Raw genomic sequence first — 22,312 nt, forward strand, 5'->3', positions numbered from 1 at the left:
AGGCTTTGTGTTGTTTCAAACTGTCCAAATCTGACAGGAACTGGCCCATTTTAATTAATCTGGTTAAACTAACTGCCTCCCATCTGAGATTCCTTTTGGGAAAGGATCATTTAGCTTAAGGTGCCTCCTATCTTAGGGAGAGAGGGGTATTTGATATCTGTGTATTGCCGCAGAAGGAGTTCATCCTCCTTACATCCCTGCAGCACTCACTGCTTTTAAACACGTGCGTACGCGTGCAGGCGCATACACATGCATCTATATGCAGTATGTGTTTACAGTCAGCTCTATGGGTACCTACTTACACTATTTGCACACAGCCTGTTGCAACTCTAAGAACTTTCAGCTGCTTGCCCTTTCAACCAGAGGGGAAAAATAAGGACGCTGAGACATGCAAGTGGGTGAGCACCCCAGGACTCACCAGTAGTTGGGGTGGGTTGGAAGCTACACTCTGAGGAATGTTCCATAGTATCTTCCAGAGTCCCCTAGGGCTTGAACTCCCCACTGCCCAGAGCAAGTAATCCATCCCCTTAGGGACTTTCCCCTCTTTGACCACAACCTCTGCATGCTTCCTGGAACCACTTCCTGGATTCAGTACATGACTGCGCTCATGTGCTCACCTCAGGGTCTACTGTTGTCAGAACCCAGCCTTGGATAGGGCTACGGTGCTTCTGTGTTGATGGCATCAAGACAGGTGTTCAGAATGTTCAGAATAAAATTTGCAATGCTTTCCCCGTTTGAGGCTTGGTGACTGCTGCTTGCCAGCTCCCGTACCTATCCTCTCTTTCTTAGCTGCCAGACATTTATTTGATTTTGACGGTGGGCATCAATATGTCTCCCTAAACATGACATTTCTTGTCTTCCTAGGAACTAGCTCTAAGCATGTGGTTGGTATGTGTGTGTGTGTGTGTGTGTGTGTGTGTGTGTGTGTGTGTGTGCGCGCGCGTGCACACGTGCACGCATGTGCATTTGTGTGTGAAACTTTTGACAAGTGTCCTTAAAAAGAAAGCAGGCACTTGCTTCCCATCTTCGCTTTCATGTGGGTTGTTTGGTTTAAGGATGTGACTGCTGGAGTTCTGACAGCCACCTCCCGTGACCCAGGGAATGGATGTCCTGAGTGGATGTGGTGACAGAGCTAAAAGACAGACGTTAGGTTCCTGGTGACACACCTAGTTGTCATAACAGCAACAGCTCACCCGTGCCTGACCATCGTTAATAGCTCTTTCTGCTCCTTGTTGCTAAGTAGCCTCCCAGCTACCTCCAGGGTGCCTTTATCCAAGCTGGACTCTGGTTTAGGGTGAAGTGAGTAGCCTGTTTGAACACTGGAGAGCTTTGTTAAACCACAGCTGAAGCTCACAGACTTTCCCCAAGTGACATTTTGTGGGATGACCTTTCTTCCCTCCTCTCCCAATCGTTCTCAGCACACTCTTTCTAGGCCACACTATGCCCTTTCAAGAGTTTTCTATGCTCTCTCCAAGGTCCTCTTTAAAGTCCCTGGAGTTAGTCTTTAAGTAAAAACACCATCTAAAATACTCCTCGGAGTTTTTGTTAAGCCTGAAAGGAGAAACTATGCAGGCCAAGGACACCCATGAGTCCGCCTGCCCTATTACACAGAACCATGGTGCTAAGGCTGTCTGTGTCCTTTCTGTCAGCTCGTCTTAGTTCTGTGGGTCTTTGGAATTTACTTGGGATTTCATAGGCATGCCATTCTTTGCTTTAAAAAAACACTGCCCTGGAGCAGCAATATAAGCGAACGTCCAAATTCATTTAAAACTAAATCTCTCAGCTCTAACACTCCAGCTTGAAGAAACAATATGGCACTTGGTGACCACTCAGACCAGCGGCTGGGCATCTTACCAACTGTGCAGGTGCCAGGGAAGCCGGACTTCCTAAAAATAGATGATTTAATGGCCCTTTTACTTTTTCCCCCCCTCTGAGAGACCTGGAGCCTTTTGCATTTTAACAGCCATAACAATATGTCCTCTCATACCACACGTGTGCACACGAACCCCACACCCTGCACACACTAACACTGGTTCTCTCAACCTAGTCATGCTGGTCCATTTAGTTTCCTTTTGCTAACCTTCAGGCGGGCATCATGAACTGAAGAGGGGAGGGCGCTTGAGCCTGTTCAAGGTGGTGCAAGGTCCTGTCTTTGGAATGCTTGCCTGCTGCTAGCCAGCTGGAGTGCTGGAGGTACAAAGGGCCCCTGGGACATGTCAAAGGTTAAATCTCACAGTACCTCATCTTCCTTAAGTTTGCAGTGATGGTGAAGAAGGACGAGGTCGGAAGTCTGCTTCTCCAGGATGGACTGGTACTGCACGAGAGAGCAGTAGGAAGTCTGCAGCTCCTGGGTGCGGAACTCCAGCTCTTGCTGAAGGGCCATCAGCTTCTTCTTCAGTTGCTGGAGTTGCATCAGGTGACACTGCTTAGTGGTCCTGAAGTCTATCTGGGTCTCCTTGAACGGTAACTTCTGGGCCTGCTTCTTGTTCTGTAGCACAGGCAGGATGTACAGAACAGGGTTAGCAGGCCACAGGGATGCAGTCCTTCTTTGTGTTTTGTTTGTTTTTGCATTAGTTCAATCATTTCCACCCAGCCTTCCACCCTTTGATGTTTTCACCCCCAGAGAGAAATTTCTAGGCATTTCACTGCATTCCTGAAGCACTGTGTCACTTCCTATTCCTCCTCTCCAAGAAGGAATCTAAAGAAGAAAAGATGGTTCTTTTAAAAATTGGAAATTTTCAGTTATGTATTTGTGCGGGTGGGTGGGTATGTGTCTACCATGGTCTGTATGTGGAGGTCAGAGGGCAACTTTGGAGAGTTGATTTTCCTCCATCTACCATGTGAGTCTTGGTGACCCAGGTTATCAAGAGTGGTGGCAAGCCTCTTTACTCATGGAGCCATCTCACCGCCCTGCACCCCCAATCCAGAAGAAAAACAACCATACATAGAAAGGGCAGAGAGATGTAGTCAATGCTGTGCATATATGTTCCCAACACATAGAAAGATGGCAAGCTTGACCTGGGAGGAAGTACAGTTTTTGTCAATGGTTCTTGAGCTGAATTTAGTTATTATAAATACTCAAGTAATGGAGCACTGGAAATGCTGGGTTCTGGGGTTTCTGGAGTGCTGGAGGGCGAAAGGCAGAGACAGTGCTCACATCGGAGCACCTACTGTCTCTTCTGAAGGAAGCTGTGATGTGGTAGGTAGACGGTGTGTGTGTGTGTATGTGTGTGTGTGCGTGTGTGTGCATGTGTGTATGAGCATGCACACATATGCATATGCACGCACGTGCACCTCTCCTCCCACTACACAGTTTTCCTGAATGACTTCTGGATCCTTCACTAAGCACGTCTTCTGTTCCAAGCTCTCTGTAAGCAGGACACTTCCTGATTTACTTTTTTCCCAGGAAAATTCAAGTTTTGCATTGGTGCCTCTATCTATTTTTTTTTTATCCTCATCCACTGTGACAATGACTTGGGAAGGAGAGGTGGGTAAACAGGCAGCCCGGGGGCGGGCCTTAGCTTCCATCTTTCCACTCATTCTTCAACATTCTGTTCATAGCCCTCTCTCCTTGCAGGGTTTGCTAACCTGCCCTTGCTTCAGGACTGCAGACCTACCTGGCAAATCCTGGATGTGGTGTTTCTTATTTTGCCTGCAATTATTTCTGTGTATATTACATTCTGCTTGCATTATAAACTCCCACAGAGTAATGACTTGTCTGTTTCCTCAGGGTATAAATTAGAGATTTATTCTTAGCTATGTATTTGGATAAAAGGAATGAAAGGCTGGCCTAAGAAATTTTGTTGACTCTAGAACTTGACCTGATGGCCTTGGTCACTCTAAAAGAATTCATTTAACAAAACAGCATTCAAACATATTTCGTAACATTTTCTTTTTTATTTTTACTTTTTCATGTATGAATACTGGATTTTCATCATTTCCATCCCATTATCTTCCCTTATAACTCTTCCCATGTGTCCTTATTCCCTCTCAAATTCATGATGTCTTATTCTTTTTTTTTTTTTTTGTGATCACATCCACCATCCTGTGTGGTGGTCTTATTTATATTTTATTAATTTATTCGTATTACATCTCATTGGTCATGAGGTGTTATTCTTTAGATATTATTAACTCTACCATCTATTATCTGTCTGTCTATCTATCTGTCTATCTGTCTATCTATCTCTCTCTCTCTCTATCTATCTATCTATCTATCTACCTATCCAATTGACCTACTGAGTCCATTTAGTATTGCTTGTAAGTGTTTAGGGCTGAGTATGTGGGACTGTACAACCTGTCAGGGGTCTTGACTACAGAGATAATTGACACTCTTCCTCCTCTACCTCCTCCTCTTGCTCCTCCTCCTCCTCTTCCTCCTTAGCAGCCCTTGATTGTCTGTAGCAATCCTTTAGGGGAGGGGCTTGTGAAATTTCCCTCATCCGTGTTGCCCTGGAGACTGGTGCTGTCACTCTACAGGTCTTACTCAAGCAGTCATACTGTTGCGGACTCACAGGTGCAGCTTCCTGGTCTTGTCTGGCCGTCTGTCTCTTCTTGTCTTTCCACCCACTCTTCTGTGTAGGAGTAGGGATTGCACTATAGATACCTAACACTTGGAGTTGGGCGCCCTGCAGTCTGTGTCATAGAAATCAGGGGAGGTCCTTTTTTTGTTCAAATTCAGCCCTGGTCCAGGACTAGGGCCTTTTGTTTTCTGTACTTTGCCAAGTTGTGGATCTCTGTAATAGTTAGTATCTGCTGCAAAAAGAAGCCTCTCTGGTGAGGGGTGAGCTCCACCCTGGTCTGTGGGCAGAGGGATAAGTATTTAGAAGACAGCTAGACATGATATTGGCGTAGAAAATGGCAGTAGCAGGCTCTTCTCTAGGGTCTATGACATCTAGCCACAGGTAGTTGGCAAGGTTGGCAGTACCAGGCATGAGATTTCCTCCCACTGAGTGAGCTTAGGTTCAACTAGACAGCTGTTGGCTACCTACAAGATAACAGTGCCACCACTGCACCATTGAAGAGACCTTGCTGGGCTGGCAGTTGTCGTGGTTTGTAGGCTTTTGGGAGCTTTGTAGCATTACTGATCACTTCTTCTCCCTCTGCAGCTCACATATGACCTTCCGGGGTTGCTCTGCCAGTCAGTTCTCAGAAGGCTTCCAGATCAGCTCCATCTCAGTTCCTCCAATTCCTGTGTTCGAAAGTATGTGGTACTTTCAGCACTAGGATCTTAAGAACCACTTGCTAATCGAGTACACTGGCAAGGGCGGATGGGCAAGGCAGTAGTAAGCAGAATACCGCATGCAGCCTAGGGCGATGCTGGCCTGTCTTCCTCTGTTCAGATACATTTCTTTATGTGTAGCTTGTGCCTTGTAAAGGGAGGCAGTCAGACTGGTGTACAGGACCTTAACAGAAACCACTGTGCATGTGCTCTGAGCATGAGCCTGGTCCAAGGCTAAAGTCACACAGCACTGGGGGGCAGATCTGTGGTGTCATTCTAAGCTGCAGCTTCATCTCCACAATGATTTCCAGGCCTGCTTTGGACTTTGTAGGGAGAAAGACTGATTCAGAGTAGGGAAAAGAGCTGGTGGCCCTCACTTACTTCTCCCATGCTCACCAACAGAGTTTTACCTTCAGGTTCCTCCCAGAACCAAGAGCCATGACAATAACTGTAATTTTTTTTCAGTCTCTTGGACTTACTCAAGACATTAAAGAATGAATATTTCTATCATTTTATTAAAGTTTAATAATTTCTAAATGATAAAATCCCTGCCATTGTTAAATATGCAGTTTGAGCATTGCATTATAGTTATAGAATTATGAGTGGGCTGTGGAGAGGGCTCAGTTAGTGAAGTGCTCTGGCCAAGCCCCCGGAAGCCACATAAAAGTCAAGCGTTGTCATCAGGGTCCATAGTGAGAGCACTGGCTATGTGGGAGAGAGTTGAGACAGGGGGACAGGCAGGTGCTCAAACTCACTGGCCAGCCGGTCTAGCCAGTCAGTGGCCTCTGGATTCAGTGAAGACCCTGACTCAAGGGATAAAGGAATAGTGGAAGATATCTCATGTGGTCTCTACATGTATGTAGATATATGCACATGTGTATTCTGCATGCACACACACATGGATAACACATACATATACATACACACACATGAGAAACAGAGAGATTGGGAGAGATGAGAGAAAGACAGACACAGAGACAAAGTAGATAAGAGTAGAGCTTTGTGCACAAAGGCACCACAGAGCAAAACAAAGCAGACAGGAGGATGAGGCAGGCAGGGTGGAGTAGTTTATCATTTCAGAATAAAAGCCCTTATGGGACGCTCTCTCCTCCCCCCCCTCCCACGCACACACACAGGCACACAAATGTGTATACAGAGAAGTCTCCAAGAGCTCCAATCCACTTGTCTATACAGATGAGGGGACTAGCAGGAGCTATACAGGGAACAGAGCTATTGTAGCTAAATACTTAGTGTGGACTGAGCTAAAGGGAGGTGTAAACATTTTGGGTTAGGGTTGATTTGAGGGACTTGCTTCCGTGAAGAAGATGCCCCCAAGGCTCCTATTACTTTTGCTCAAATCACTTCTCTCTCCTCTCTCTCTCCTCTCCTCTCTCTCTCTCTCTCTCTCTCTCTCTCTCTCTCTCTCTCTCTCAACTTTTTTGAAGGCAGACTGATTGCAGAGGGTTTAAGATTTTGGATCCGCTGTGTGTCAGGATTTGCGTCTGTCTCTCCGCCACTGGACACGGAGGCCCCAGCGGAAAGCCAGCTACCGCCTCCTCACGTATACTCCTTCTCCGCACTTCGCTTTTCTTATGTCCTCACTTTCCATTGTCCAAACGAATGAGAAAAACACTCTCTGAAAGAAGCAAAATTGTCTTTCAGGCTTTTCCTCCCTGTACCTGGGGATGCCAGGAAAATTCAGAATCGCTCGTTGGCTTTGAAGCCTCCTGTGGGTATAGAATGCCTTTTCCTGCATGCTGGGTATGAAGCCCCACACCCTGGTAGCAATATGAATGAACTGCAAATCGTGTCTCTTCCTCACAGGTCATGTGGAATAGTTCTGGATTTTACTTTAGTTTGAGGTAACACAACGGGACAGCCATATAATGGGGGTGTTTTTAACTCTCCCTGTATGTAACAAAGATAGCATCTTGACTGATGTAGCTGATTAGGAAGGTCCAAGAACTACTTAAATCCTCAGAGAAATTGGGACTTTATAAGATGGGGCTTTTATACATTTGCATAGTTTAGATACCTATGGGTTCAGAGAAACCAAAATGTAAAGACTGTGAGAAATGTCTAAATAGTTCAGACCTATTAAATTTCTACTTATTTCTCCTTATATAGTTAGAAGTTTATTTTTCTAACTTTTAAAAAGAGATTTACTTATTTTATGTATGTGAGTTTTCTGTCTTCATGCACACTAGAAGAGGGCATCAGATTCTAGTAGATAGTTGTGAGCCACCATGTGGTTGCTGGGACTTGAACTCAGGACCTCTAGAAGAGCAGCCAGTGCTCTGAACCGCTGAGCCATCTCTCCAGCCCTTTTCTTAACTCTTGATAAATGTAAAATCATGCATGACAGGTTAAATTTATATCTTACTTATATATGTACCAAAGGACAGATTCAGAAACTCACTACTACTCTTTCTTTTTCTTTTTTCTTTCTTCCTTTTTTTTTTGTTTTTTTTTGTTTTTTGAGACAGGGTTTCTCTGTGTAGCCTTGGCTGCCCTGGACTCACTTTGTAGACCAGGCTGGCCTTGAATTTACAATGATCCTCCTGCCTCTGCCTCCCAAGTGCTGGGATTAAAGGTGTGTGCCACCACTGCCCGGCCCTATTCTTTCTATTACATGTGAGTGCACATACATTTATGTGTGCACACGGAGGTGTACATACATGTGGGTCCAGAGGTTGACATCAGTTGTCTTTCTCAGTTTTTGGAAACAAGGTCTCTTACTGGATCTGGAGCTTACTGTTTCCACTAAACTAGCTCTGAGCTTCAGGAATTTGCCATCTCCCCAAACACCCCTCCTCCTGTGCCTGACCCCTAGTGCTAGGCTCACAGATGTGTGCCACTGCACCCAGCTTTAACCTGGGTGCTGGGATGTGAATTCAGGCCTTCCTGCTTGCATTTGACTCATTGACCATCTTCTAGGCCCAGTCTTCCTTCTATTAAAGTGGTTTTTTCCCCCCTGGTGAAGATATACAAATATTCTTCCTTGGCTTTTAATTTGGAATCTGGAAGAAAAAAACCCAAGCAGATTAGAAGTGCTCTTAGAGAAGTAATACCAGCACTGTAGGTGACTGCTCAGTGTGGGATGTGATCCTGGAGGCCATCTGGCCTACCAGATTTCTCAGCTAGGTTTCTGCCCTGCTATCAGCCACCTGAGATCTCTGGCTGCCGTAGGAACCTGTTCCCATATTTAGTCAACCTTTCAGCCCCACTGTGGTCAAAGAGATTATAGCTATTGCTCCCTCCTTGCCTATGAGGCCACTTGATCACAGAAGGAAATTAATTGGCCTGGCGTGATTCGGTTTTTTTGAAAAGTCACATTGGTTTCCACCCAATACTTTGTGCTTTTGAAGTTGATGCTAATTGATTGATGTTAAGTTCTATATTTTCCCTGATACTGAAGTGAAGCTGACAAGTCTATAATTACCAGGATTGTCCTTTTTCCCTTTTAAAAAAAGATGAGCACTTCATTTACCTTTTTTTCAGTCTACAGGGACTTTCTTTATCCTCTTGAGCTCTCAAAAATAATCACTAGCAGCTATGTAATAACACCTGCCAATTCCTTAAGCACTCTTGGAAGAATGGCGTCAGGCCCTGCTGATTTGCCTAGAGCTGGCTTTTCAGAATACCTTTTAACCATTTATTCCCTCTTCAGGCTTGTACGTTCTGCTGTCAAAGGTTGGCATTGTTCCGAGAGCTGTGTCCCTGATGGTTTCTTTTATCCATTTAAGAACATGGAGCTTCTCCGTCTTCTCCCGAGTCATTGCTGTGAACTTTTCCCCCTGACTTTGAGGTGTTGAGCGAGATAGTTCCGTGGAGCGCCAGGCTAACCTCCATCACTAGAGAGGCTCGTCTGTTACTTCCTATGTCATCTATAAACTACGTGCACTTTTCGTGTTGAATACAGAAGAGCGGCATGCTCAGTGACAGGCATTTTATTAAAATGAATGTTTGTGGTTTAGACAGTCTTCTCGCCAGACCTCTGCCTACATGGGGCCCATTAAAAAAATCTACCTGAAATGATTTTTCTGTCCACAGGCAAATTCAAAAACAGGACAACCAAACCAAGAAATTAATGCTGGTGGGTTATCAGGAATGACACTAGATACTGTTTTCTGAGTTTTACATATATTCTCATTTGTTTTTATTTTCTGTTCCAGGATCCAAGTCAGGACCTCACATTGCATTTAGCAAATTCATTAAAATTGCTTTCATTACCGACGGTTTAAAATGATGCCTTATGATAATGCTTACCATGGTTTTACTGATCTGTAGATAGTCAACTTATTATCTTTGCTTGAAAGGACAACATTTGTTTTATATATTTTATACTAAATATAGTGCCCTCCATACATCTCCAAAATTAGTGCAACAATAAGAGTTTCAGTACATGGGTATGCTCGCCATGTACCCCCAATGAATAAAACCTGGTAAATGGCTATTAAGGCTTTTCTTTTTCCTGTTTTAATATTGTTTATTTGGTTTCAGGTGTGTGTGTGTGTGTGTGTGTGTGTGTGTGTGTGTGTGTGTGTGTGTGTGTGCGCATTTCCAAGTGTGCATGCCTGTGTGCATTTGTGTGGTGGTTAGGCATTGATGTCAGGCATCTTCCTCAATTGCTGTCTGCCTTATTTTTGGAGGACTGGGCTTTCACTAACATGTATCTTTCCTATTCAGCTTGACTGGCTGGCTAGCCAGGCTCAGGCGGCCCTAGTGCTGAGGTTATAGGCTACAGCTTTTTATATGCCACTCTTTTTTTTTTTTAAATAGGAATTCTGAGGATTCAGACTCAGGCCCTCAGGCTTGTGTAACATGCACTTAGCCTACTGAGCCATATTTCCAGCTTCTTGCTTGTTTTTAGAGATGTGTCTTGCTGTGTAACTCAGGGTAGCCTAGAACTTGCTACATAGGCCAGGATGGTCTGAGGCTGGTAATACCCCTGCCTCAAGTTTCCTGGCTCTGGGACTTCAGCTGTGTACCACAACACCCATAGTGTTATTTTAATATGTCTGTTGTTCTTTGTCAAAGTGTCTCCTTTCACTTTGTCACTCATTGGCTAAAGTGAGGGGGTTAAAGGTACAAATTGAAGGAGGTGGTCAGGCAAGCACCCATCAGTTCTGCACCCTGGGTACCCTACTTAAGTAATCCCTTATCTTACAAATACGCTATTTTAAATTGTACTTTTGTAAATGTGTGGGTGTAGGTGTCTGAGTGTGGGTTTGTGCAGATGAATGCAATATATGTGGAGCTCAGAAGAGGGCGTCAGGCACCCTGGAGCTGGAGTTCTGAGAGGTTGTGTGCTGCCCAGCACTGGGAATCAACTCAGGTCTTGGGCCTTCTGCAAGGGCGGTCTGCTCTTAATGGCGGAGTCATCTCCCCAGCCCCGGAACCTCATTGTCTTTGCCCCGGTCTCTGCTTGTCCCTGGGTTTTGGAGTCTATAGTTTTTGATTTGCATGGCTGTGCACTTTCTCTTCCACCACCCACCTCTCTTCTTCTGTTTCTTTCGTTATGCACAACATCTGATATAATATTTTGCTTTTCTCTCTTAAATGTGGGTCCTCAATCATGACCTCCTGCCTCTTTCCCCAGCTCCTCCTCGGTATTAGCGAAAATTCCAGAAAGCCTGGTGTTTCTCCTTTGTCAACACAGTACATTTCCTGTGGAAGGCAGGGTCTTAAAGGGGTTTTGAGGAGATGAGTGTAGGTCTGAGTGTAATTGTGTATTTGTATGCATAGTCTGCAATTTAAATTTTGCACTAAGTGCTAGGAAAAAAAAAAGAGCTTGTTTTAAAGCTTGTCTCAAGCTGTTAGACCTTCTTCTGGGCAATTAGAATAATAAAATGCAATTTAATGCCTTTCTCCTTCTAAGTCGCCAGATACATTTATAAACCGCATGGCTTTCTCTGACTGGGGCGTTAAGTAAACTCATGATAGCCATAGTGGAAATATCCTAAAATGTTAATATTTAGAAAGAAAGAAATTATGATCATCTTCTTGAGATTGATTTAGGAAAACCAGTGGGTTTTTTTCCTCTTTGTTTCTTCCTGAGGAAAGGGTGGCAAGGTCAGTAAGACATAGAGGAACTGCTCCCTTGGTAGCACCTGTAGGCAGCTGCAGAAAACAAAATGTGGTTTATATTGTCAAATGGTGAGTCCTGGGAACATGCTAACGGACAGTGAGGACAGACCAGGTCCTTGGGCACCAGGAACATGTGGCACCTACACAGCAGCTGAGGGTCTAACCCAGGAATTCAGCAAGGACCTGTACAACCACTAACAACTTTATGTTTACACGGCACTCAGTTTATAAACAGAAAACATGACCGCAGTGAGGGATTCTCAACAAACACCCATTCCATCTGCTTCCCCAATTTGCGTCAATAAACTTAAAGGACTGGTTTACACACATCAGGTTTAGAGTTCCTAAGAGAAAGAGAACCTAAGGTTGAAGGGAAATTGCTCAGTTGGTGAACTGCCAAGACCCATAGATAGGTTAGTGTCAATTCGAAGTCAGTTTTGAGAGGGACAGCCATGCTGTGAGGTCAGTCTGCCCTTCCCACAGCCGAGTAGGACTGCTGAACGACTTGCCTGGGCTGTGAAATCAGGTCCCGTAACAAGGCACTGAGTGCCATGTAGTGTACAGGGAGGTGGTAATGGGAAACTTAGACAAGTTGGGGACTTTGAGAGGGAAGAGTGAAAAGCAGATGAAGCTGGTTATGACTGGTCCACTGGGCTTAGGCCCATTGAGGAATTCTGAGAGAGAGCAAAGAGCCAGCCTTGAGCAAATAATCTGGACTAAGGGGGAAGGGGTGTGGCTATTTGACCCATCTTCTCCCTATCTGTTATTGGTTGAGGGCTCTCTGGCACTTTAGCCTATCGAATGACTGGATTCCAGCCTTCAGAAGAACAGCTCCCTGGCTGGAAGGGAAAGGGGTGGCTTTAAGGGTGTCTGTCATACTCTTGCACAGAGATGCCTCCGAGCAGGCGCAGTGGCTCTCACTGCCATGGCTAACTTGGGAGTTTGTCTAAGGCCTATCCTTATATCACTGTGATCTAGTATTTCCAGGACCAGCTAACTCCAGATAAAAATATAATTCTCAATATCTCAATAATGTTGGAAAGAGCAAGACTGAAAAAAATCCCAAAGATAGGAGTAATTGGTTCTGTGTCAGAGTATGAGAGGTAAATGCAGCTCCGTCACCGAGTGACCACAGCGGTCAAGGGAGCAGAGGCAGGCAGTGCTGCCCGGTGCCTTACGTGGTTGTTACTCATGATAGCTTCCTCCACACACAGCTGGTTCTCTTTCAAGGTCTTCCCCTGTCTCTTGCAGACATCGTGGAGATTCTTGATGTCCAGTTGCAGGTTCAAGAGCTTGCTGTTCAAGTTGTTCAATTCTCTGTCTCTCTCCCCGGCCTAGGCAGCCAGAAAAACAAAAGCATCAATTAGGAATGATGGAGGAAACACTCGCTTTCCTTCACTTAACGGGTTGACAGGGAGCTGAATCTGCGGGAAATTTGTTCATTGAGCCTCTGCTGTTATTACTCATCTTGGGTAACGTTTACACAGGATCCATTTGTGAGGTGTTTGAGTGCCCTGCATTATTCAGACAATTACTTATTTATATTAATTAATCTTCGCCACGCTGCTGCTGGTGCATCAGACAATCCCCCCGTTTTTCAAGAGGAAGTCAGTGCCTAGAATGATTCCAGGCACCCAGAGAACTGTCTATAAATATTAATGGTTCTGCCACTGATGAAATAAACATATCGAGATGTCAAATGAACTTGTCAAGACTACGGTGAATTAGTGACAGAGTTGACGAGGGATTCTGAAGTCTCTTAACTTTCTCTCTATCCATTAACCAATTCCCTCTTGCCTATAAACCTAGTGATTTTCTTTATAGGGTTTCACCAAATGGGAGCAAAAGAGAAAGCCCTGGCCTGATCAGTAGGATCCCCTGTCTTTGATTAGGAGGTAGAAGGGTTAGCTAATTGTTGCTAGATTGGAATGGAAAGTAGTGACTGAGATAAAAACAAACTATGTAGAGACAGAGACTTGGGTGGGGAGGGGGTTGGGCACAAAACGATGGCGGATGGGTGGGCTCTCCATCACTTCATGGTACCACTTTCCAGTGTGGGTGGTGATAATGTGAGCGGAATTTAGCAGGCAGCATCCCATGAACCTCTGCATGACTTCATCCTTATCACCATGCTGCTCTTTGTCACATTCACGAGGGAAGAAGGAAGAGAGAAAAACTCTCCCATGTAAAGCAGCAAGGGGGCGAGGTTCCGTTCATGCAAAGCTCTCTGGGTGATCCTGTAGGAGACCGCAGGCTGTAATTACATCTCAGGGTAGATCTTGCTTAGTGGGAATGAAAGCCGAGCTGTCCAGCTCCACACCAGGGATGTAATGGCCAAAGACTGCACCACGGGATGTGGGCTGCTAAGCACTTCCAGCCTTCGGTTGTTATAGGTGAAGTGACCTCAGCGGCCTTAGAACAACCCATTTTAAGAGAAATTCAGGGAAGGACACACAGTAATGGGGAGGGATGTTAGCTACCTCCCCAAAGCCTCGGTTAGGAGAGCCAGGAGCCGATGTTCTTCTTGACTGTGGAGTGAGAGGGTCCCATCGCCCGATCACGCTGACTTGGCTTCTGAAATGCAGCAACTACGCAACACATATTCCCATGGGAACCGGAGAGCTGAGATGGACGTAGTGAGTCAGGCAGTAGTGGACATCTCTTTAGGAGACCTTTGACTATGACTATGGCCAAGGTGGGCCAGAGGACAGTGTGAGACCCGGAACCACAATGTCAGAGTGCCCGGAATCCAGAAGGTTCCCAGAAGCACTGCTGTCTCAGCTGATTCACTTCTTCACTTCCATTTAGTACCTGCAGTTTTTTTTTTCTCTCCCACTTTACAGTTTAATTAGGTTAACGGCATGGCTCTGTCATTAAAAGGATTTCATTATCTCAAAACTCTCCCTCCTCCCTTCTAGCTCCCCATCCCTCACTCCTCACTTTCAGAAAAATAACAGAGGATGTCAACTGCCCCAAGCATGTAATTACCATTAAGACAATTACCAGGGACTCTCTTAAGACACTATGTGTAGAGTGGCTTTAAAAATTGACATGTAGTCACTGCTTTCTAACTTGAAAACAAAATCCATGATCCCAATAGGGAGCAGTGGCTTCACCCTAGTACTTTTTATGTCTTTCTCATGGCTGTGGTATAAGGGATGGTGTGGGCCCTCACAGGAGAGTTGGATGCTCAGGACCCCCTCGTCTCTGGCTACAGAATCATTTGTATCATCTGTGAGGAAGGTGACAACCCCACGCTTGCCCTACAGGATGCTATGCATGCCTGTCTAGACACTGACCTTGTCTTAAGGTGAGGACCACATTCGCTGGGGATGCTCTGAAAGAGGCCAAGCCCACCAGGGGTTCATGAATACAAAGCAAGTAAGACAGAACTTGAGTTTTCCCAAGTTAACTGTTGAACACAACCCTGTCAAGCTAGTGAAATATCCTCTCTCCTCAGGTTGGGCTCCCCTTTGAGCAGAAAGCCTAATGGAACCCCAGTCTTTACTACTTCAGGGCTGGGCCTTCAACGTCACTTAATTTGAATATTTAGGATCAGCTTGGAGTCTCTAAGGAAATGTCTCCATTCATAAAACAAGAGGTCTGGAGAAATCATCTTCCTTTGAAGGTTCCCTAAGCCAGTTAAATAACAAATGTGTTTTGCTACATGTCAGATGAAATTTGCCTCTAAAGCAGAAATGTAACCATTCACTCCTAAACAGCAAATCATTGCAGTTTAGAGGTATCCAAGCAAGAGTGAAGGCACATTTAGTACCGTGAGATTCTCCTCAGCATCTATTTTTAATGCAGTTAGCTCTAAGAAGGGGCTGTGCTGAGAAACTCAGGAAAGGCGAAGTTTTCCTGGGACCCAAGTAAATCTAATTTTTTTCTAATACCTTGCTCAAGACATTAGCTGTGACCTATTTATAATCCTATGTACTTTATGGAGAATGAATTCCAGGCAGATGCCTTCAGAGTATCAATATGCATTAGGTATAGATTTAATCTGACATCTCATCAGTCATAGCTCTGTAACCAGTACTAGGGGTAGGAGATGAACCAAGAGTTGGAATGTTGACGTTGGGACACAGTCTGATACTGTCCTGGATCTGAGAGTTGGTAGTGATGGCTGACATAGCGAGCCAGTGCTAGAGTTTGTTTCATTTTGATAAGCTGTGGACTTGGATACCCAGTTTTATTGATATAAGATTTGAATCTGGCCACTCTTCTCAGAAGCACATGATATTGGGCAAGCTATAGGCAAAATAGTGAGTGTTAATACTGCAGTTTCTTCCATGATCATGGTAATTATTGGGAAATAAGCTATTTAGTGAGAGTGGATCTGCATTGGTGAAGTGGGTCTTCTGCCTTCTTAAACATATCTTTCAAGGTGGGAGGACACTTTGTTCTGAGTTTTAAGTTTCCAGTTTATTCCCAGGGAGAGCTCATGACTCAGCAGCAGCTAAAGGATTGAGAACATCTAATATTCAAAATGGTGGCACTGTCAGGCTTTGGGGACTTGGACAAGAAGGCTTGGGAAAATCAGAGTTGTAGTTTCTCAGGTAACTTTGGAGTCAAATGGCAACACAATTAACTGTCTCTGGGAAAGTATTTGTCCGAGGATGAAGATAAATCTTCAACAAATAATAGACGGTTACTTTTAACCTTCGCCAATGCCTCAGGCACTGGGCAGATACCAGATTATGGCTAGAGTTACACTCTCAGAAGCAGAAAACTGGGGATTGGTGAGGTCACGACACTGGCCGCTGAGCCTTGTGAGCTGAGTTTGAGATCAGGGACCTAACATGGTGGAAAGCTGTTTTCTGGCCTCCACCTTGCTCCTATAAATAGATAAACGTAACAAGATTTTTACAAAATCGGCCTTAAATAGCCTTAAAAACTAATGTTGCTGCAGGAATTTTTGCATTTTACTTGTGATGCTTGAGCTTACAGTTACTGACAGCAATTCCAAACACTAGCCCTCACGCTGCTGACTGGGGACTACTGAAGTCCCAAGTTGACTTCCATAGAAACACTGCAGTGTTTGCATTACTTTTGATGGGAATTAATGGAAAGTCATTCAAAGTTTTGCCCTGTGAGCACAGATTTTAGAAACCGCTCTACTCACACAGCACAGACAATCGATATATTACTGTTGTAAATCCAGTGACACTGGCACACTGGGCAAGTAGGTACTTTAAGACACATGTGGGATATGGCAGATATTGGCCACCTGTAGAGTGCAGCTGCTTTTTGTTAGCACTTCAGTGGTTCCCTCTTACTTTGGGCTATCACGTCCTGAGGGGGCATTCTGTTAGGGCAGGTTCCAGGGGTCTCCATTTCACCTTTTGAACCTCCAGCTTCTAGAACAATGCCTGGCACACTGAAGGTGTTCCAAAGACATATGTTAAGTGGGAAAAAAAAAGTCTAGAAAAGTTACACCAGAGCCTTGTTCCCAGTAGAACTAGCAGTGAGTCCCACACGACAGCACTAGCCTAGCAGGAAAGCAGTGGAGATGTATGTTTTAGAAGTGGCTTACTTCTTGGCATAGATGCCATATGAGCATCTCTACACTTATCCCAATGGACCTTTTCTTATCCTTTGTGGAACAATGAAGGAATATATATATATATATATATATATATATATATATATATATATATATATATATATATTAGTTGGTCAATTCTTTATTATACAGAGCAGAAAACTCCAATTTATAGATCCTACCAGATTTTTAAAAAAATATGCTGGCAACAATAGAAAATCTTTTTGCACATAGCACCTGATAATCTACCTAGCGAGCATTTGAAATATGTGCTCATCTCCTATACGTCTAAGGTGAGGTGAAGGAGGCTCAGAGAGAGTGGGCAACATGGCCCAGCCATTCTGCTGTTGGATGTGGACCCAGAGCTGCCGAGGCTTGAATCTGGGCTCTTAAATCTGTGCCCTCATGTCTGCTCTGCCCATGGTATTTTATGATGCTTATACTTGGAGATTGTAGGCATATGGGGCTTAAAGGAAATCCCTTTCAACAAAGGTTTACCTTCACATGTGTAGGATGTTGGGAGCCTTACCTCATTTTTCAGTTCCTGGGCAGTTCGCAATTCTCCTTTAAGCTTTATCATTTTGGGGAGCTTTGTTAAAGACCTGAAAAAGTCCAAATGTTTAAGATGGAAAAACGTATAAATGAGTCTAGCCCTTTAAGGGTTTCCCCAACTGGCTCTATGCCCTCAGCAGGGGAGCTGGAAAAAAAATCTCCTGAACTGTTAACCGTACCCTACTTTCCTACCCATCTGTTTGTGTTTCCACATGTGCTAAAACCTTTGTAAGGGAGACAGGACCATAGTTTTACATCCTTCCCAGAGAACCACTATGTGGTAGATTAAAAAGCTCCTAAGTTCACTCTTCTAGGGAAGAAAAAGATCTGAGTTAAGCTTTCTCTCCCGACTTCCATGGGTCAGATAGAGTTGAGACTTTGATTTTTAATGAACCAGAGAGGATGTATATGACTATTCCCATAGTAATGTGGGTTGGGGGGCAAGAACTCCCAATATCTCTGTCACCTAGAGGAGGAAACTGAGGCCCAGAGAAGTTAGGCCACTTACCCAAGGTCACACACACTGTCTTACTACTCCATGAAGCCTGACCACTCATTTTTTCACTATGAATGTGAAATGCCCAATGATACGATTTTTAAAAAAAGCATCAGCTTGCCATGGTGGGTACTATAAAGTTAGAAATCTTGTAAAGTGCTGAGAATTATCTAGATTAAGAAGCTTCCAATGAAACCAAAGATGGCTGTCCATGTAATGGTGTGTAAGTACAGGGTGATGCATTCGAGGTCATAATGCACTGAACTTACCAAAATAATCTAACTCATTGTGTTCTTAACTATAGGGCTAGAGGGAACTTCCACCAGGCACTTACCTGCGGAATGGTTCCAAAATTGAGAAGCCACCAAATACTCATTCTTTGTAATAAGCTACATCCCCCATCCCTAATACAAGCCAAGAAGAAAGAATGGTTATGAAGTGTGGAATTTGGAATGTTTTATGGAGTTGTATTCTGATTTTCTGCATTCTGGGCTCTCTTACATCTTCAGGCACAGAAATGCATCATGGGAATGAGACATCACTCAGTCTTACCTGGTAGGGATAGGCAGCTTCACCCTAACAAACCGCACATCTCAGCGGCTTAAAACTAGGAAGGGTTATTTTTCACTCATGTCCTTTGTGAATCATCTTCATTGTCCTTACTCCAGCTCCTTATTCTCCTCAGTTAGTGGAATCTCTATTATCTAGTGTGTGGTCTGTTGCCATGACAATGGACAGGGAACATGGTGAAGCACATCCTGGTCCACAGAGTGGAAGGGAAGCACTTCACTTCTGCTCGCATTTCACTGGTCCAAACAAACTACACAGTCACACCCAACATCATTTGTTCTCCAAAAGGAAGATTAGTGAACATCACAAATAATTTCCACACCAGGCAAATCAAAAGGATTAAAAGTAGTGTGGAATCCAAGAATGAGGAACAGGCCCATGGGCTACCAAAGCTTTGAAACCTAGTTCAAAACCATGTGAATCCTGTCCTGTGGGAAGGCCTCATCTCTTTTGAGTCCTCATCTCTGCCTCTGGGGATGAAGAGGCTGTGGTAAGTGACCTTCATGGTCTGTGCTAGCACTTGGTTTCACTGTGCTGTTCTACCTTGAGAACTATTTGGTAAGAACTATAAAGTTTGTGTATCACACACTAAAAATATGCCCTCGAGAGTGGCATTTCTCTTCAGGAATGTCCACTGGGTCATTGGCATATGAAGCTCAAAATCTTACCTAAAAGGCAGGGGGAATAAAGCCTCACAAAAACAATTTTCTAGATTGTGATGGCTTCAGAGTATTTCAAAGGAAAGTTAGAAGGTGTGGGTTTCATTATTCACATGAAATACACTGGACTATAGCAGGTGAAACTGAGAGGAAAACCCTAATGGAATGTTGTCCCACAAGGAAAGACACAGGATCCTTTTGGGTCATTATTAGCAATAACAGTGGTGGGCAACTTGCAGGTACTTATGGCTGAAAAAGAAAGAAGAGTTGTGTGATACGTTTTAGAGGCACTTGACAGTAATGTTTGCCAGGTAGATAGAGAGAGAGCATGAGGGAGGGTTCATAACCGGCCATAAACAAACGATCTTCAGGATTTTTTTTTTCCGAGACAGGGTTTATCTGTGTAGCCTTATAGCTGTCCTGGACTCATTTTGTAGACCAGGCTGGCCTCGAACTCACAGAAATACATATGTCTGCCTCTGTCTTCCTAGTGCTAAGATTAAAGGCGTGCACCACCACCGCCCAGCTAAACAAACAATCATCTGGAACCCCCACAGTGCTCTTTCTGAGGATGACTGACAAGCACTAAGTTGCAGAAGGAAACTCATCCCGGGAGGGGGGATGGGGTAGCCTATCAGATCCCTGGTTACTGCTCTTTTGGACCTTACACTTCTTCAATGTCATCTCCTCTCAAGGCGCTGGCTGTGCATCTCTGTTGAATTCACTACTTCTTCCTGCCTCATCTGCCACATTCACCAGGAAACTGTTTGTGCATTTTCAAAGTCTTGCAGTCCGTTTTTCAAATAGCATTTATCTTGGTGACAGCTGTGCCCAGGCAGGGGGCTGGTGGGGCGGGGGAGGAGATTAACAGTCTAAATAAAAACTTAGAGGTCCATGGAGATGGACTAGTATGTAAAAGCAGTTGCCACGCAAGCCTGATGATTGGTCCCTAGAACCCAGTTCAAGAAAACAGCTGGGTACAGCAGCACACATCTGCAGCCCCAGCAGGTGAGAGAGGGGTGCAGGAGAATCAGCTGGAAGCTTCTGAGGCACGATGCTGCCTGACGGACATAAGAGAAACCTTGTCTCAACAAGTGGAAGGTGAGACCTGACCAAACACACAGACTGCCCTCTCTCCACACACGTGCCTTGGCATGCGCATGTGTACATATGCACACGCACACCCACAACATGCAAAACGAATAAAAACTTAGAGATTCTAGTGATGCCTTTGCTCCTCCTCAGCCCTTTCCCAGAGCACTAATATCAAGAAACAAGACTACCTCCCACTTGGGTGTCAGCTATGAACTCAGGTGTGCAAGGGGAGAAAAAACTAATTTTCATTACTCAGCCTCATTATTATGCCCATTTCCACCACATAACAGAAACTTAGTTATTTCTAAGAAAGTGTCATTGTTGTCAGGTAAAAATTAAATCAGGTTATTTTTTTAAAAAAAAAACCTTTTAAGGTCTCTTTACAGAGCGCTTAAATTCTTGGGTTCCGGAATCATGGGTGGGGGTGGGGGGGGGCTTCCGGCTCATGGCCACAGTCACTTCTCTTGCTAGAGTGTGCTGTGCTGTCTTTGTCCTGGCCAGTATGGTATATGTACTGTATTTTCCTTTCCTGCAGGCCTTGAGTCACCTGGTACTGTCTCACTCTTAGAGGATCATCTTGTACGATTTTGACATACATATACTTGACATATATATATATATGTCATATATATAAAATGGGCTTTCCCAGCTCTGCCTTTCTCATTCTGTTCTACCCAAACTCTGCGTTTCCCCCTGAAGGTATGTAGGATCTAGTCTCTCACTTAGATCAAAGGGCTAAACTCCCGTCAGGGTCCACTGCTTCCGTCCACGTTTGCCTCATCTTGTATCTCTCACTACATTCCCATCATCTTGCCTTTGTTTTGACTCACGTATCCACTGGTTTTCTTAGCTCAGAGAAGGGCTCAGAGAGGGCTCAGCTCGGCTTTGGGAAGTGGAAGGGAAAAGCGAGCAGATGAGAAAGTTCGAGGAAACACAGGTATGTATCAGGCGAGCTTCGAACTCCCTACGTCCTCCAGGCTGGCTGTGAGTGTGCAGTTGCCCAGCCGCTACCTATGAGTGCTAGCAGTACACATGTGCACAACCCCACAGGCCTGGCTCCTCTTTCTGACCTGAACAGAACAGATCGAGGACTTATTTTTCCCCAGTTAAAATGTCTTTCTGGATTTTCAGAGAAACAGGTGCTACTTAATTTAAAGTGAAAACAAGCTGCAGGGGTTGCTCAGAATTCGATTTACTTACACTCAGCTCTAAGCACTCATACTATGTTTTACAATTTTCCCCAGCACTGTATGTTCTAACAATGAAATAAATCTGATGAATCTCAGACACGTTAATTACATTAATGGATGACAGGATACTCAAAATCTTGTTGATTTTAAAAATATGTGACCTCTGTACATGGACTGAGATATCCCTCATGCAAGGATTTTCTTTTTCTGCCCAAAATGTATGGAAGGAGTCATGGTATGTGAAGCCTCATTTCTTTGGTTTTAAACCCAGTGATAAAAGAGACAACACTTGCTCTTTGAGGGTGTGTCTGATGGGGAGAGGGCGGAGCCACAGGAGCAGCTGATGCAGAAGTTGGTCTCGCTAGGGTGTGAGGTCCTGCAGTATAACATAGGGAAGAGGACCCTGATACCAAAGTCCAGTGACTCTGCAGAAGGAGACATTGGGATTGAAGGAAGAAAGGAGGCGTCTGAAGCAAAAAACAAGGGTTTTAGGATCTGTCAGGACCATCCGTCCTAGGTTAAAACTTTCTATTTCCTTCAGTACATTTCACAAAGTCTGTTAGCCACCTGTTCCAATATCCACTCTCTTATCTCCCTTAGTAACAGAACCTTAATTTTATTAACTATCTATGTACTTACTCCAAAACTACATCTCCCAGCCTGTCTCTTGGGTAGGTGTTGCTATGCATTTAACTTTTGGCCAATGAAAGCTGAGCATTAGGAGGACGTCTAGGACATCTTAAAGAGAGGAAGTGCACACCTCTGTCTCTTCTCCCCTTTCTGGTCGCCTGTGATGCTGCCACAATGATTGGCTCTCCAGCAGCCACTTGGAACATGAGGAGATGTTGACAGAGACAGAGACTGCGCCCCTAATGATGTGGAATGTCCACACCA

The 22,312-nt window shown here is 44.5% G+C and overlaps 1 protein-coding gene across 5 annotated transcripts in view; it reads right to left on the bottom strand.

Annotated features, from left to right (window-relative positions):
• Positions 1–22,312, bottom strand: part of PMFBP1 (polyamine modulated factor 1 binding protein 1) — a 129,534-nt gene that overhangs the window by 23,433 nt on the left and 83,789 nt on the right. For 2 of the 5 annotated variants that reach the window (XM_084756933.1, XM_084756929.1), the window contains exons 1-4: positions 18,239–18,365; positions 17,386–17,458; positions 12,487–12,642; positions 2,240–2,488 (exon numbers count right to left, since the gene is read on the bottom strand). In XM_084756933.1, the coding sequence (XP_084613059.1) occupies positions 2,240–2,488; positions 12,487–12,642; positions 17,386–17,436 (456 nt within the window). In that variant the 5' untranslated portion in view covers positions 17,437–17,458; positions 18,239–18,365. Of the gene's footprint in view, positions 1–2,239; positions 2,489–12,486; positions 12,643–17,385; positions 17,459–17,916; positions 18,115–18,238; positions 18,366–18,456; positions 18,593–22,312 lie in introns of those variants that run through there. The other 3 variants (XM_084756932.1, XM_084756930.1, XM_084756931.1) reach the window with 3 other exon arrangements.

This window comes from Acomys minous (genome assembly GCF_964271855.1).
Source record: "Acomys minous genome assembly, chromosome: 14".
NCBI lineage: Eukaryota > Metazoa > Chordata > Mammalia > Rodentia > Muridae > Acomys > Acomys minous.